The 12739-nt window shown below is 46.2% G+C and overlaps 1 protein-coding gene across 2 annotated transcripts in view; it reads left to right on the top strand.

Moving 5' to 3' along the window:
• LOC144155939 (uncharacterized) overlaps nucleotides 1-12739 on the top strand; it is a 36745-nt gene that overhangs the window by 2037 nt on the left and 21969 nt on the right. Inside the window, exons 3-4 of one of the 2 annotated variants that reach the window (XM_077687661.1) lie at nucleotides 2848-2978; nucleotides 10870-10962. In XM_077687661.1, coding sequence (XP_077543787.1) covers nucleotides 10871-10962 — 92 coding nt within the window. In that variant the 5' untranslated portion in view covers nucleotides 2848-2978; nucleotide 10870. The remainder of the gene's footprint in view (nucleotides 1-2847; nucleotides 2979-10869; nucleotides 10963-12739) is intronic. The other variant, XM_077687660.1, reaches the window with a different exon arrangement.

The following is a 12739-nucleotide window of genomic DNA, read 5'->3' on the forward strand; positions in this document are numbered from 1 at the left end:
CATCGAAAGAAAAAGTAAAACCAGGGAGAAACACTTGGTGAGCTGTAAATTTTCATTGGCTTACGGCGCATAGCACAAGCATAAGAAAAAAAAAACAAAAAAAAAACGAGCGTGCATCAAAAATTTCTTGCACAGTCTTAGTTGGCCTTCAGCTTCTGTGTAGGCAGTGTAGCAGCAGCATGAATAGTGGTTCTAGAAAAAGCTGCAGTGAGTCCGATGGAGAGGTTGTAGGTTGTGTTCAACTTAGCAGGAGGTGGGCTCGACGGCAAACCTAGCCAAACGAAACGCTTTTGCGAAAGAAAATGCTGAAAGATCGTGCAACATTTTTGCATCGTACTTTCAGTGAGCATATCTTAAGCGATGGTATTTGTTGCATACAGCTGAGCAAGCCTGGCAGGCACATAATAAAGGCGATTTGTTATCACCAGGTTCTGATCGCTTCGGTTCGGGAGTAGTGTCTCAAAAAGATATCCCAAAGGTAACTGTGGTTCTCATTGCAAGCATTGACTGGGAACGGCTGCCATACCCAACTTCACCTTGTGTTGGGCTTATAAACCACCCTGATAGAACATACAAGTGTGGCGCTCCAGTTATGGTGAAAATGCTGCTGCAGCCTCATAGGTTGTCGTCGATTAGTGCCCCCTTCGCTGGAAAAAGGTCGTTGGCACTGGAAAAGAATGATGGCACTTCCACGCACAGAATGTCCCTGTTGGAGCTGCTTTATAAAAAATTCGAGCCTTCCCTGTGTACTTTTGCTCATATACATAGACGAGCTTCATGTACTAAGAAAGCTCCTCAATGTGAATCGGAAGTTGACAAAGTTTTTGTATGTTTAAATGAATGAATATGCTAGAAAATAAGTAATGCTAGTCGATCAGGCAGATGTGACAGCAATGTGGTTTACACGTGCATGCCGACGTTTGCATAGCTAAGAAAAAGGTCTAGACTTGGCCGCGAATTCTCTTTGCTCGCCAGTGTTATAGGTAATGGCCAGTACAATTGGCATTGATTGGTACGACCGCTAATTTATATGTGAGCGAAGCGAAGCTTTCGAGTTTGGGGATTAAACTTAGCCCCACCTGGCTGAGTGTTCCGTCCCTACACGGCAGTTTTTTGGCACGCTGGCTCCTGTAGTCGCCGGCTGCAATGGGCAGGCGCTATCTATAATAAAGCCGGTCGTGGTTGTCACGGTAGCACAAGGAGTAAAACTATGGGCTTGATGCCGGCGCCCCCCCCTTTTTTTTTTCTACGTGCATGTAGAAAAATTTACGTTTATATTTCGTTAGGTCCCGCACACTTTTAAAATAAAGTGAGCAGTCCCTAAGTTAATTTGATAGAGTTAACAAAGGTAACCTAGAAGTCCATTCCTTATACAATAAAAGTGCAGATTGTGTGATCTGAAGTAGTTTTATGTGAAACTGAAGAATATGCATGGTGCCAGTGCTATCTTTAGTCTCATTCAAAATGGACACTGGAGCGCGCTGCATTATGTAAAGTACTTACCCTATTCTAACGCGCACCCGATTTTCCTGTCTAAAAAACCGAAAAAACTTGCACCTCCAATTGTAACGCGCACGGAACTTGAGCAAGAAAAACGAATGCGAGAGAAACGGGCGATTTATTTCCCGAAGTCATCTCGCTCATCTCACTCCTCGTCGCTCTCCGCTGACCACAACATCTCGTTCTCGGTGTCGTCAAGCGCATTCGCGATGCCACTTCTGAACGAACGTTCAACCATGGTCGATGGGATCGTGGCCCACGCCTCTCATGCCCATCCCGTGAGTTTCTTCAGAGGCGCATGCTTCAGCTGACCGCTCGTTTTGAACGCGTGAGAGCCGCTGCTGCCATTGCTGTTATCAAGCACGCAAGTGGAATGATTTGACGATTTGTGTGAACGCCGACAGAAAAGCCTCGGCGCCTATGCTTCCGGCGTCCGAAAAATCGTTTCTAGAAGCTTTGGCGCCATCTCGAGATGGTGATGGTGATGGGTGGGACGAAATTTTCGCTGTTTTGGCAGTTTCGGTTTCGTATCCGATTCTAACGCGCATGCGATTTTTCGGCCTATTTTTCCGGAAAAAAGTGCACGTTAGAATCGGGTGAATACGGTACTACCAAACAGCACATCGACGCCCTAAAGAATTTGGCGTATGTGCGATGCGCAAAAAGTTTTGCTTGTGGGGATGAAGCTTGTGTCACAGTACTTTGTAGCGGGTGGACACTGCCCAGTAACAGAAAAAAGAAAAAAACAACGAAGGAGCAAAGAAGCAGAAGAAAGTTACTTAACTCTTTCGTTGCTATGCCTATTCAAATTGATCACCGGTGATCGATGCTTTATATTGCCAATTTCGGCATGTAGTCGTTTCTTGTACACCTAATACGCCTCAGTGGTTCGCTCAGGCACTCCACTTTTAGAATCAGTTCAAATCAAATTTTCTCACTCCGGCGACATTGAGATTTTTGATGGCATTTCTTGCCAGCTTAGGTGCGTGTATGTTGTGAAACGGAGCGTTGACCCTGCATTTCACAAAAAAAAAAGCATGCCACACTCGTGGTTAGGCTTCATTACTATCAATTTTTTTTTAATCAAAAGGCTCCTAGCAAGCTAAATACCAAATTGTGTTGTCAGCTTTGTAATCCGGCAGCATTGTGAGGTGATAATTACCTGAATATGACACAAGCTATTCACTAGTGACTTTTGGTTCGTAGAAAGGGTAGCTTTATTTTGCCAAAGCTTATTTCTGAAGGCCCCTGAATGTCGAACAGGTGGACCTGGCATTTTCAGCCAGTTTTGAGCAGTTTTGGTTTTGTTTTTGTATTGCAAAATTTATATTTGGCGCTACTACGCAGTTACCCAACCTCAAGCTGATTTGCCACGGTGCCTCCGTCGCCTGCTACTGTTCCTCGAAAAAAAGAGCGGCGCGATTCCATTTCACCCGCACCTTACTTCTGCGATAACAGCTTCAGCTGAAAGTCAAAAGGTAACACCCAGTCGTCGGATATCAGTTCAAATGAGGGGAGCGCTTCCAATCGGCCTTGAACACTGCCAGCTGTTCACTGGCCAATTTCGTTTCTGTATGAGGGTACTTCTGGAGGTTTAGTGTCGCTTCATAGTTAAACTGTCTATTCTGACAAAGTCTTCAGCAGACGATATTTCTTTTCGAAAATGTTAGGCGGCGCTGCAATGTTCCTGGCTGAGTGCTGAACTCTCCTCATAGTGCAACAGCTGCTTGGTGAAAGCTTGCTGGGCATTGTTCTACTGCATTGTGCCGTATTCCTGCAAGTGGGGTTACCATAGTGAGTCAGAAGATGATGATAATAAACTGCAGGTGAAAGTTCTGACAGATAAGTGACGATCAGAACGTCAACAAGCACACAGTTTGGTTTTCAACTCTAAGCGGATTTCTTCGCATCGCTTGCTTGCCTTGAATCTTGTGCTGGCTGTAATCATTGACAAGGTAATCATTGACAAATGACCAAGGTGATCACGTGGGGACTAATTGGTGTCTTTAATAATGTCAAACCTGATTTCTTCCAGAGAACCATCCAAAATTTTGCGAAATTTGAAATAGAGGGTGGGCTTCACCACAAGGCATGGGTGCCACGCATGCTAGCATTTTCTTTTAAATCTAACAATTTTTTTGAGTAAATTGATTTTTTTTTCTAGGATTGGTTTTTGAAATGTTTGCCTGCAAAATTTATATTCCAAATTTTTTCTACTACCGGTGGTTTGTTATATACAACTTCTTTTTTCTTTATTTTACTCAACGCCTGGACAAAAATTTTGGATTGGATTTTTTTTTTTTTTTTTGCAATCATTATTTATGAAAGCATCATTAAAACTGGTGTCGTTGGAAAGGGCGTTGAATCATCTGCATTTTATGTCACTGCAATGTGTGCTTAACCAATGTGCTTAGCACAAAAAAAAATATTTTCTTAGACCCCTAAAAATCGGTCAATTTCTTATGGTAACGAAGAGTTAAACCGGTTAAAGTTGCCTTCGTCAAATAATTAATAAACTGGCACGATGCACCTGTACAGCACTGCATGAAGTGTTGTCCAGGGGGTGGGATGCATGTAGGTCTCAATGATTCACTTGGCCTAAATAACGCCGTCGTTGTAGATTAGGGAAGTGTGAGGGCTGAAATGGGGCCCTCTGCACATGCGTTAAGAGTCTTTAGTGTAGTGTACACTAAGTGAGCAATTTTTGTGGCATGCAGCGTCGGCACCGCGAAAAGTTTAATGCAGCATTTTGTTGGTTTTGAGTTGCGACGCGCCAGCGTTAATGCGGTATCTCGAACCAAATGCGAAGCGACTCGCTCATCTGGCCAAACGAGCACCTGGGATTTTTCATGGCTACTCAACCTGTGGAACCAAACGCCTTCCCATTGAATGCGAAACATGCATAGCATATGAATATTCTCTTACATAAGTAGACTCTCCACTGGTAGCATTGAAGCCCCGAGGTTACTTGTTTTGGCAATTGCACACAGCATGCTTAGCAATGAGACCGGGTTTGACAAATACGTTTTATTCGGCTCGGAAAAATCTAGAAATCCGTTTTGAACAAACGCGATGTAATGGTTTAACTGCTTGCACTGTGAGGCCGAAGGACAAGATTAACGTGATCTTCACCCTCCTGCCCGTTGTAGAGATGGCATTCACTCCACGCGATTTGCGGGGTCGTGCAGCAAGTCACTTCACTCTGGCGCAAGCCCAGAAGGCTTTCGGTTGCACACACTGGGATAGCAAGCACAGTCCACCCGCAGGAGCACCGTGAATCATCGACATTTAGCATTCCACCGTGAAGCATCAACAGCACCAACATTCACAGCTTTGGCGGCCAGCTTACAGGAGCTTCGTTTGGGTAATGTTTTCCACACCGCAAGAGCAACGTACAAGCCATGGGACCAATACAAGCAGACAGAAGCAAAATTTTGTTCTATAAGATACAAATTACTGCTCACAGGAGAGTGCAAGCACTGAGGTGCTCCGCTCTACTGGCCGCTACGCAGGGGTGAGACAGCTGCGCATATTGCGCAGATTTGATACAAATTTGTTTTCCTGCGCCAGGCTGCTACAAAAGCTTGAAAATTGCAAAAATTGCGCCAAACTGCTCCAGAACAGTCTGAAAGCCAAGGAATTTAACGCTCTCGTCAGTGTCAGTGGGGGAAAATGCTTACTGATGGCATTATTTTCCAGCACCCCCAAGGTGATGGTGTTTGTAAAGGTTCTATTGATTGATCATTCAATAAAAAACGGGCATAAAATTGTCCCGGAGATAGTTTTTTCGAAAGTCACAATGTCGGGTTGCACATGTTCTGTTCTGTGCGTTTTTAGTTTTCCCATCGAAACCATTGCAAAGTCCTGTAGAAAAAATACTTATGTGTACTGAGGCGTCAAACTACTCGTGCGAGAGGGTTGCAAGCTGGGCTAGTTGGAATTTAGACATTCTTGGATAAAACCAGCGCGAATTCAGACGAAGACGAAGGAAGTAACCACAGGAGGAAGTAACCAGCGGCTTTCCTTGTGGTTACTTCCTTTGTCTTCGTCTGAATTCGCGCTGGTTTTATCCAAGAATACTCGTGCAAGTTGATGAAAAAAAAGGCAATTTTTGGAGCGCCGTATCTCCAGAACGACATTACTGGGCGCCGCCATCTTGATGTGGTGAAGATGAACGTGGCCGCCAGGCAAAGCAGTTGCTTGTGGTTCAGGCAGAGTGCTCTTCGCCTTTCTACCTTGGTTTTAGTTATGGGGTTAGTTAGGTTTACATTTAGTCGTTTGATCTGTTGCGGGTCTCGAAAGACGGGAGTTCATAAAAAACATGGCGCTCGCAAATTCGCCGCGTTTCGGCTTTGAGTGTGAGGCCAGCGCGTGTTTGAACTGAAATTTTGGGCTTATTGCGGTGTTATAAAACGCTGAGTTATTGCTGCCTTTCACAGCGAGCTTGCGAGTGGCATGAATGGGATCGACGCTGCAGAAGCAGCGGCGCAGGCTACATCGCCGCAAAATGTTCAAGCATTGTCCGATAGCGGGATGGGCTATTATTTCACGCCAGTAATAACTGTTCATTTATCTGGAGTGAAATTTAATGCCAAGAGGGAGGTGGCTGAACATACCGTTACTTAAATTATGATCGTAGTGAATGTGCACCTTGGGGAATGAAATGGGAGGGCTGGTGGGGTGCGACAACTCACCTCACTTTGCACAACTTTTGCCGTCGCTCTACACTTGTGCGTAAGGCCATGTCTGGGATTACAAAACTAGCAATTTTGGCATTCACGTGATAATAAAAATGCCTTAAAGGAGCCATGAAGAGAAAACACAAGTTTGGTTCATTCAAAAGATTGTCTCGTTAGAATCATACTGACACCACTTTTAACTTAAACTTCGCTCAAATAAGCTACATAATTAGGAAAAACGGGAATGGTCATGCGACCCACCAGCTCATTTCCCGCAACAGAACCTATGATGTCACATGAGCTAAGCTCTGCGATTGGCAGAGGCTGGCAGAAGCAGGCGCAAATTAGGTAGAGCTTACAAACTAGACGAACGAGCGATTTGCGCTTAAATTTAGGGCACATTCTTTACAAAGCAATAAGAATGATGGGACAAACAGTGGAAGTTACGAAAGCACATGTAAACATAGAAGTACTGATGCGTTCTGCTGTTCGTACTGCGCACAGCATGCTTGGTTTAGCTGCACAGCACTACGGGGCTTGGGGTTGTCTCAGACGACACTGGCCGATTGACGCAAGCAACGGTGTCTTACGTGACCCCATTTGTCGAGCCAGAACAAAAACAAGCCAGGTTTAAATGCGGGCAAAAACAAACCAAACGCTTGCCACGGTATGGTGGCGCCATCTAGGTTACGGAACGTAAAGAAACGCGGGAATAAACCAACACCGCTGTACAGGGTGGAGACAACCTTTGAACGGTCCCGTGCCGCCGCAATTGGGCCAACGGGCTCAACGCGTTATTCTTTTTGTTTCCCACGAGACCTAGCAACGCGAAACAGACAATATGATCCAAACTTCTTCAGTAAACCGCGTTGCGGCGATAATTTTAGCGCGGTTTTGACACAATGACTTGCTTCGGCGGCGAGCGAGCAACCGAAAATGGCGGCGCCAGCGTATACGTGTCTCTACCCTGTACGGCGGATGCGTGAATGAAGGTACTCTAGGCTGCAGAGCGGTCGGTTCCTGTGATGTCATTTGGGACCACGAAAACGCACGATTGAGCGGGAAAATCAAAATTTTAACCTAAATTGTTTAATTTCTCAGTGAATAAAGCACCGTTTGTATCCGGACAAGCGCTGGGGGCACTATAAAACACGAAATCTTTTGAATAAAACCAACTTGCATTTTCTCTTCATGGCTCCTTTAAAGGGACCCTGCAACACTTACCATCGGCTACTTGGAATGTATTTTGGGGTAAAGTCAATTGTCCCTGCAATCTCCTCCCGCAAGAATTATGAAAATCCGTTCACTATCACCGAAACTACGCGCGATGAAAAATCAATCGCGCATAAATGTTCCCTCTAAACTCAACCGCGGACAACGCGACAAAAGCTGCGCGCTCTCTCCCGGAGAGGGGGGCGGCAGGCGGCGTTCTGTTTGGCGGCCTTCGATATGTCACAGGCCGGGGAGTTTCGTCCTTGTCCCCCGCAACGTGGACGGGTCTATTTCCGGTCTGGTGCCACAAAAAAGCAGGCATGGTGGCCTGCTCGCAAGCAAGCGCTCAGGCTGGTAGGGCGTTTTTGGAGCAATAAACGTTTGTTGTCGAGTGAACTCGTTGAAAGTGGAATATTTAGTTCGTCACTCAAAACAAAAGAAACACCAAAAGCATGCGGACAGGTTAGACATAGAAGAGGTTCATACACAGCGTCGACGACTGCTGATCGTCACAGGAAATGCCAGAATTTAGCCGCGAGGTTGACCAGCGACAGCCAATAGGACAGCCGGGATAGCCATGGCCCGATTGACGTCGCAGAGGCCATGCCAGGGGTGCATAATAAGGAGAATTGAAGAGAGTGCGGTTGGTTTTTCCGCGTCTTTCACGGCGATTTGCGCGCTTCCCTCTTCACGTGCACGTATAATATTTGGCTTGGGTGTTCCTGGAAGTCTAATCTGAACGTCGCACAGGTTTACTTGCACTGCACGAAGAGTGTTGCAGGGTCCCTTTAAGATTGCTTAGTTTTTCAATTCGGTATTTTCAATGGCACTCTATTATCTATGCATAGAACCTAATAATTTAAATGGTTTGTAAAAAGGTAGTGCAGTTCATACCTTGTGATACTCTGGTAGAAAAAAAACTTTATTGAGAGGCTGTTTCAGTGTTTGTGCATTCAAAACAGATTAAAAAGTGCACTTTTAAGTCGTGAGTTGCCAAACATTTGATTTTTTAGGCTGCTAAGGTGATATAATAAATGTAGTTCTGCTCCAATTCGAGGTTCTTTTGCTCCAAAATTAAGATTTCGCTGCTCCAAAACCTGCTCCCAAATCTGATTCAGCTGTCTCACCCCTGGCTATGTACCGTATTTGTTGGAATATAAGGCGGTCACGTTTATAAGGCGAGGGGGGAGTTGAAGGACCCAAGAAAAAGAAAAAAAGTTTGCACACTAATATAAGGCGAAATACCGAAAGAAAAAGGGCAACTAAATTCCTTACCTTTCAGCAAAGCAGACACCAAGTATTCATGAACTATCAGCACACAACAGTATTTATTCGGAGCGAGACGGAAGTGCAACTTAGAAACCGTCTTCAGAGGTGGTGGTATCCGAATCTTCCTTGTCACATGCCCACTCAAAGAGGTCATCGTCGTCGGCGCCATCAAGAGCATTTAAAATGCAGCACTTGCTGAACGATGCCGCAACCATGGCTTCGGGGATCGCTGCCCAAGCGTCGACCACCCACTGGGCGAGCATAGACGGGGACGCCCGCTTCAGACGTCCCGACCACATCCGCGGCCTCTTCTCTCTTTGACGAAGTCCGTCAGCACTTTTAGGGGCAAAGCTCCTTAGGGCGTGGGTCTGTCCATCCTCGACGTATGTATGTAGCCACCTCTAGTTTAGTTCTTGGATTGTTTACTAGATGGCGTGGCTACCTCTAGTTTAGTTCTTGGATTGTTTACTAGATGGCGGTACTTGTATATGATGAAAAGATGCGCTTGGATTGTTTACTAGATGGCGTGGCTACCTCTAGTTTAGTTCTTGGATTGTTTACTAGATGGCGGGGAGCGTTGTAATAAAATCCGTTCGCTGTTGGCGCGCGCTCGGAGTCGCCCGATGGATAAGGCTGCAGATGTGCGAGCCCGCGAGGCAGAAGCGCTCCGTGAAGCTGCGCGACGCCGCCGCCAAGATCCTGCCGTACGAGAGCGGGAGGCCGAAGCGTGTCGTCTGGCTGCGCGACGCCGCCGCCAAGATCCCAGCGTTCGAGAACAAGAGGCCCAAGCGTCACGGCAACGGCGCGAGGACCCTGCCGTACGCGAAGCGGCACGGCTGCGGCGCGAAGAAGATCTCCAAAACGTCAGAGAACGGGAAGCGGCGAGAAAGCGCGCGTATCGGCAGGCAGACCCCGATGCAGTGAGAGCTCGTGAGGCGTCTGCAAAACGCATCAGGCGAGCTCAGCCCCAAGGTGCCGACGCGCGGTTTAAGCGAGACTTTCTAGACGTTACGTTCGGACACAGATGTAGTGGGCGAACTTTCACTGAAGAGTCACGGTTTTACCGATGATTTCCCCTCAGGAGCTTCGCCCACTCATCATCATTCACCCCGTGGATATGCTGTGAATTTTTTCCTCTTCGGGAAACGCTCCCTTTCGTGGGCCACGTAAAGCCTTCCTTGTCGCGGCGCATGCTAAGAGCGACGTCTTCGGTTTACGCCAACAGGAGCACGTTGTTTTCGGGAACGTCACTTTCGACCCGCCGCGCAGTTTCCAGTGACTTCCGCCTCTGCTATGACTTCCCTCTTGAAGGCTGTATCGTAGTGGCAACGACTACTCGCCATTGCGCCGGTTGCCTGAAACAAGCACAGAGAAAGAAAATCTTGCAGCAGGGACTCCGACAGCTCCAACAAAAAATTCATAATGGCGTGCCGACTTGTTTACAAGCTTTGCGGCTACTACTGGCTTGGAACGGCTACTGCTGGCTCAGCTCGTTGACATGGTCGAAGGCGTCTGCTGCCATGGCCTCTGCTGTATCGCTAACTATTCAATAACCTTGCAGTTGCCGAAACTCTGTAATTACTATCTGCAACCTGCGTTTGTGTAAAATTTTATGCGCATTATTCTGAAATCTCTTTCTTACATTTCCAACAGTGTCGTCGGGCTCTTTTGGAAGCTTGGAAATGGTTGGATGGTGTAAACCAAAACTGTCACACCAAAATCGGCATATTGGGATACTGAGCCTCGAATATAAGGCGGGGTATGACTTTGAGACCGCAAATTTTGGAAAAAAACCTCGCCTTATATTCGAATAAATACGGTATTAAACACAGGGGTGCATAAGGTGCACAACGGTTGTAGCGTGTGCACACTACTTTGCTCAAATAGCGTGCGTTTGTGGTACGTTCACTAAATGTAATACCAACTTTGCACACTACGCATGCGCAGGGCGAACGATGCAAGGGAATAATGTATGCCAACACTTTGCATAGCTCTGAAAACGCTATACTCACTCATCTCTCTTATAATGTTTGCCAAGTTGAGCCGAGACACTGAAGTGGACCAAATTCTACAAAAGATATCAAGTACCCAGTTGTAGGGACTTCTGGTTCTGCGCGTCTCACTGCATTAGCAGCAATTGGTTGTGTGAAAACTGTGGACTTGTTGCCCCCGTGCCTTCATGCCTTGCAAAATGCTTGTCTCTTTTCAGGATGCGCTGCTTTCCACGTTTAGTCGTCCTAAAGAAGGATGGGACGACTGGCTCTATCTATCCATTTCCAACAGGGCGCTGCTCTGTCGGAGGGTATGTATATATTTTGTTTGCCTCAGTATCTGAATCATTGGCAAAGCATGCAGAGGCATTGGAATTATTCCACCCAAAATTGGGGGGAGGGAGCAACAAAAAGTTCACTGGGGTTGAGAATAGCATGCAGCAAAATGTACCAAAACTGTTGTCCCTTTACAGTATTTTGTATCCATGACATATTTTGGGTGGTTTCCTGCTGCAGAGTTGCCACCCTTACACGCTGCTTTCCCCTTAATTTAAATGGGTGCAGAAGACAAGATATAAGTTCGGTTCGTTAGAAAGATTTTTTTGTTGTAGTAACAATTTAATCGCAAACTTCAAACAAATAATGGAGATACTAGAGAAAACGTGAAGCAGTGGTGACTTTTTAGCCACTTTCCGGCAACTTTTCTATGTCGTCACAGAATCTTGTTTGTGTGATTGGCAGCTGCCAAACTAACCAATCGCTAAGATACATGACTGGACGATTGCAGTGGGGCTTCTATACTAGGGTGCAAGTTAAGAACGGCAACGGAAGTTGCCGCTGTGCCTCATCACTGCAACTGGATGTTGCTCCGCGCGGCGCAAGTAGTGATTGATGGTTTTTAGGGTTTAACGCGCTGACACAACGCAGGTGATGAGGCGCGCCGTAGTGGAGGGCTCCGTACACACGGGCATTTTTGCTTTTCGCCTCCATCACAAAAGCGGCCACCGCGGCCGGGAATTGAACCCGCCGCCTCGTGCTCAGCAGTGCAACGCCTTAGCCACTGAGCCACCGCGGCGGGTGCAAGTAGTGCATTACTGGGAATATTTTGAACATGTCACGAGCCGTTTTCAGGATTTTTTGGACTTAATGTGCTTATAAACTACTGCAGCGACGACAAACAACCTACGTGAGAAAAGGCAGACGATATCGCGCATTGATAGCAATTTCCTTTCAATTAAGGCATAAAGTTGGGCTAGTTGGTTATCTGACTGCATTTTACTAGCGAAAAATAGACGCGAACAAAAAAGAAGTACACAGGACACTCGCTAGCGAGTGTCCTGTGTACTTCTTTTTTGTCCGCGTCTATTTTTCGCTAGTAAAATAGTCAGATTTCCTTTCAAAACGCGCGCCGGTTGACATCTGGGTCCGTCGCTTGGGCAGAGTGATACCGTACATGAGCTATTGCCGTTCTTAACTTGTTCCCGAGTAGAGTTTTGTTCAATTGTGTTACTTGAATGGTAACATGCAGTTAACACTGAAAACTGTTTTTAATGCTGGCCCATATAACGTCACCCCTGCCCATATCACGTTATGGTAGAGCGAAATTTGAAGGTTTTTCAATACTTCTTGTGTTATTCTGATTAAAAAACATCCTTTGTGGCTGGAACAGACGGGAGTGAGGTACTGAAGCTTTGTTCTTTCAAGTTGAACAAAGTTGTATTTTGTCTTCAGGGCCCCTCCCTTTAAAGGAGCCATGAAGACAAAATGCAAGTTTGTTTTATTCGAAAGATTTCGTGTTTTATAGCGTCCCCGGCGCTCGTCCGGATGCAAATGATGTTTTATTCACTGAGAAATCAATCAATTTACGTTAAAATTTTGATTTTCACGCTAAATCGTGTTTTCGTGGTCTGCAATGACGTCACAGGAACTGACCCAGGGTGTCTAGTGACCGGGAAAAGTCAGGGAATTTCGAGCCACCGGGAAAAGTCGGGAAATTGTCAGGGAATTTTTTAATCAAGTAGTACCAGTCAGGGAAAACCACTTCGGGGCCTGCCCACACTGTTTTAGAATAGGGGAAACCAGTATTGG

Source organism: Haemaphysalis longicornis, unplaced genomic scaffold (assembly GCF_048455015.1).
Source record: "Haemaphysalis longicornis isolate Haplotype H1 unplaced genomic scaffold, Haemaphysalis longicornis Haplotype H1 scaffold_1, whole genome shotgun sequence".
Classification (NCBI taxonomy): domain Eukaryota; kingdom Metazoa; phylum Arthropoda; class Arachnida; order Ixodida; family Ixodidae; genus Haemaphysalis; species Haemaphysalis longicornis.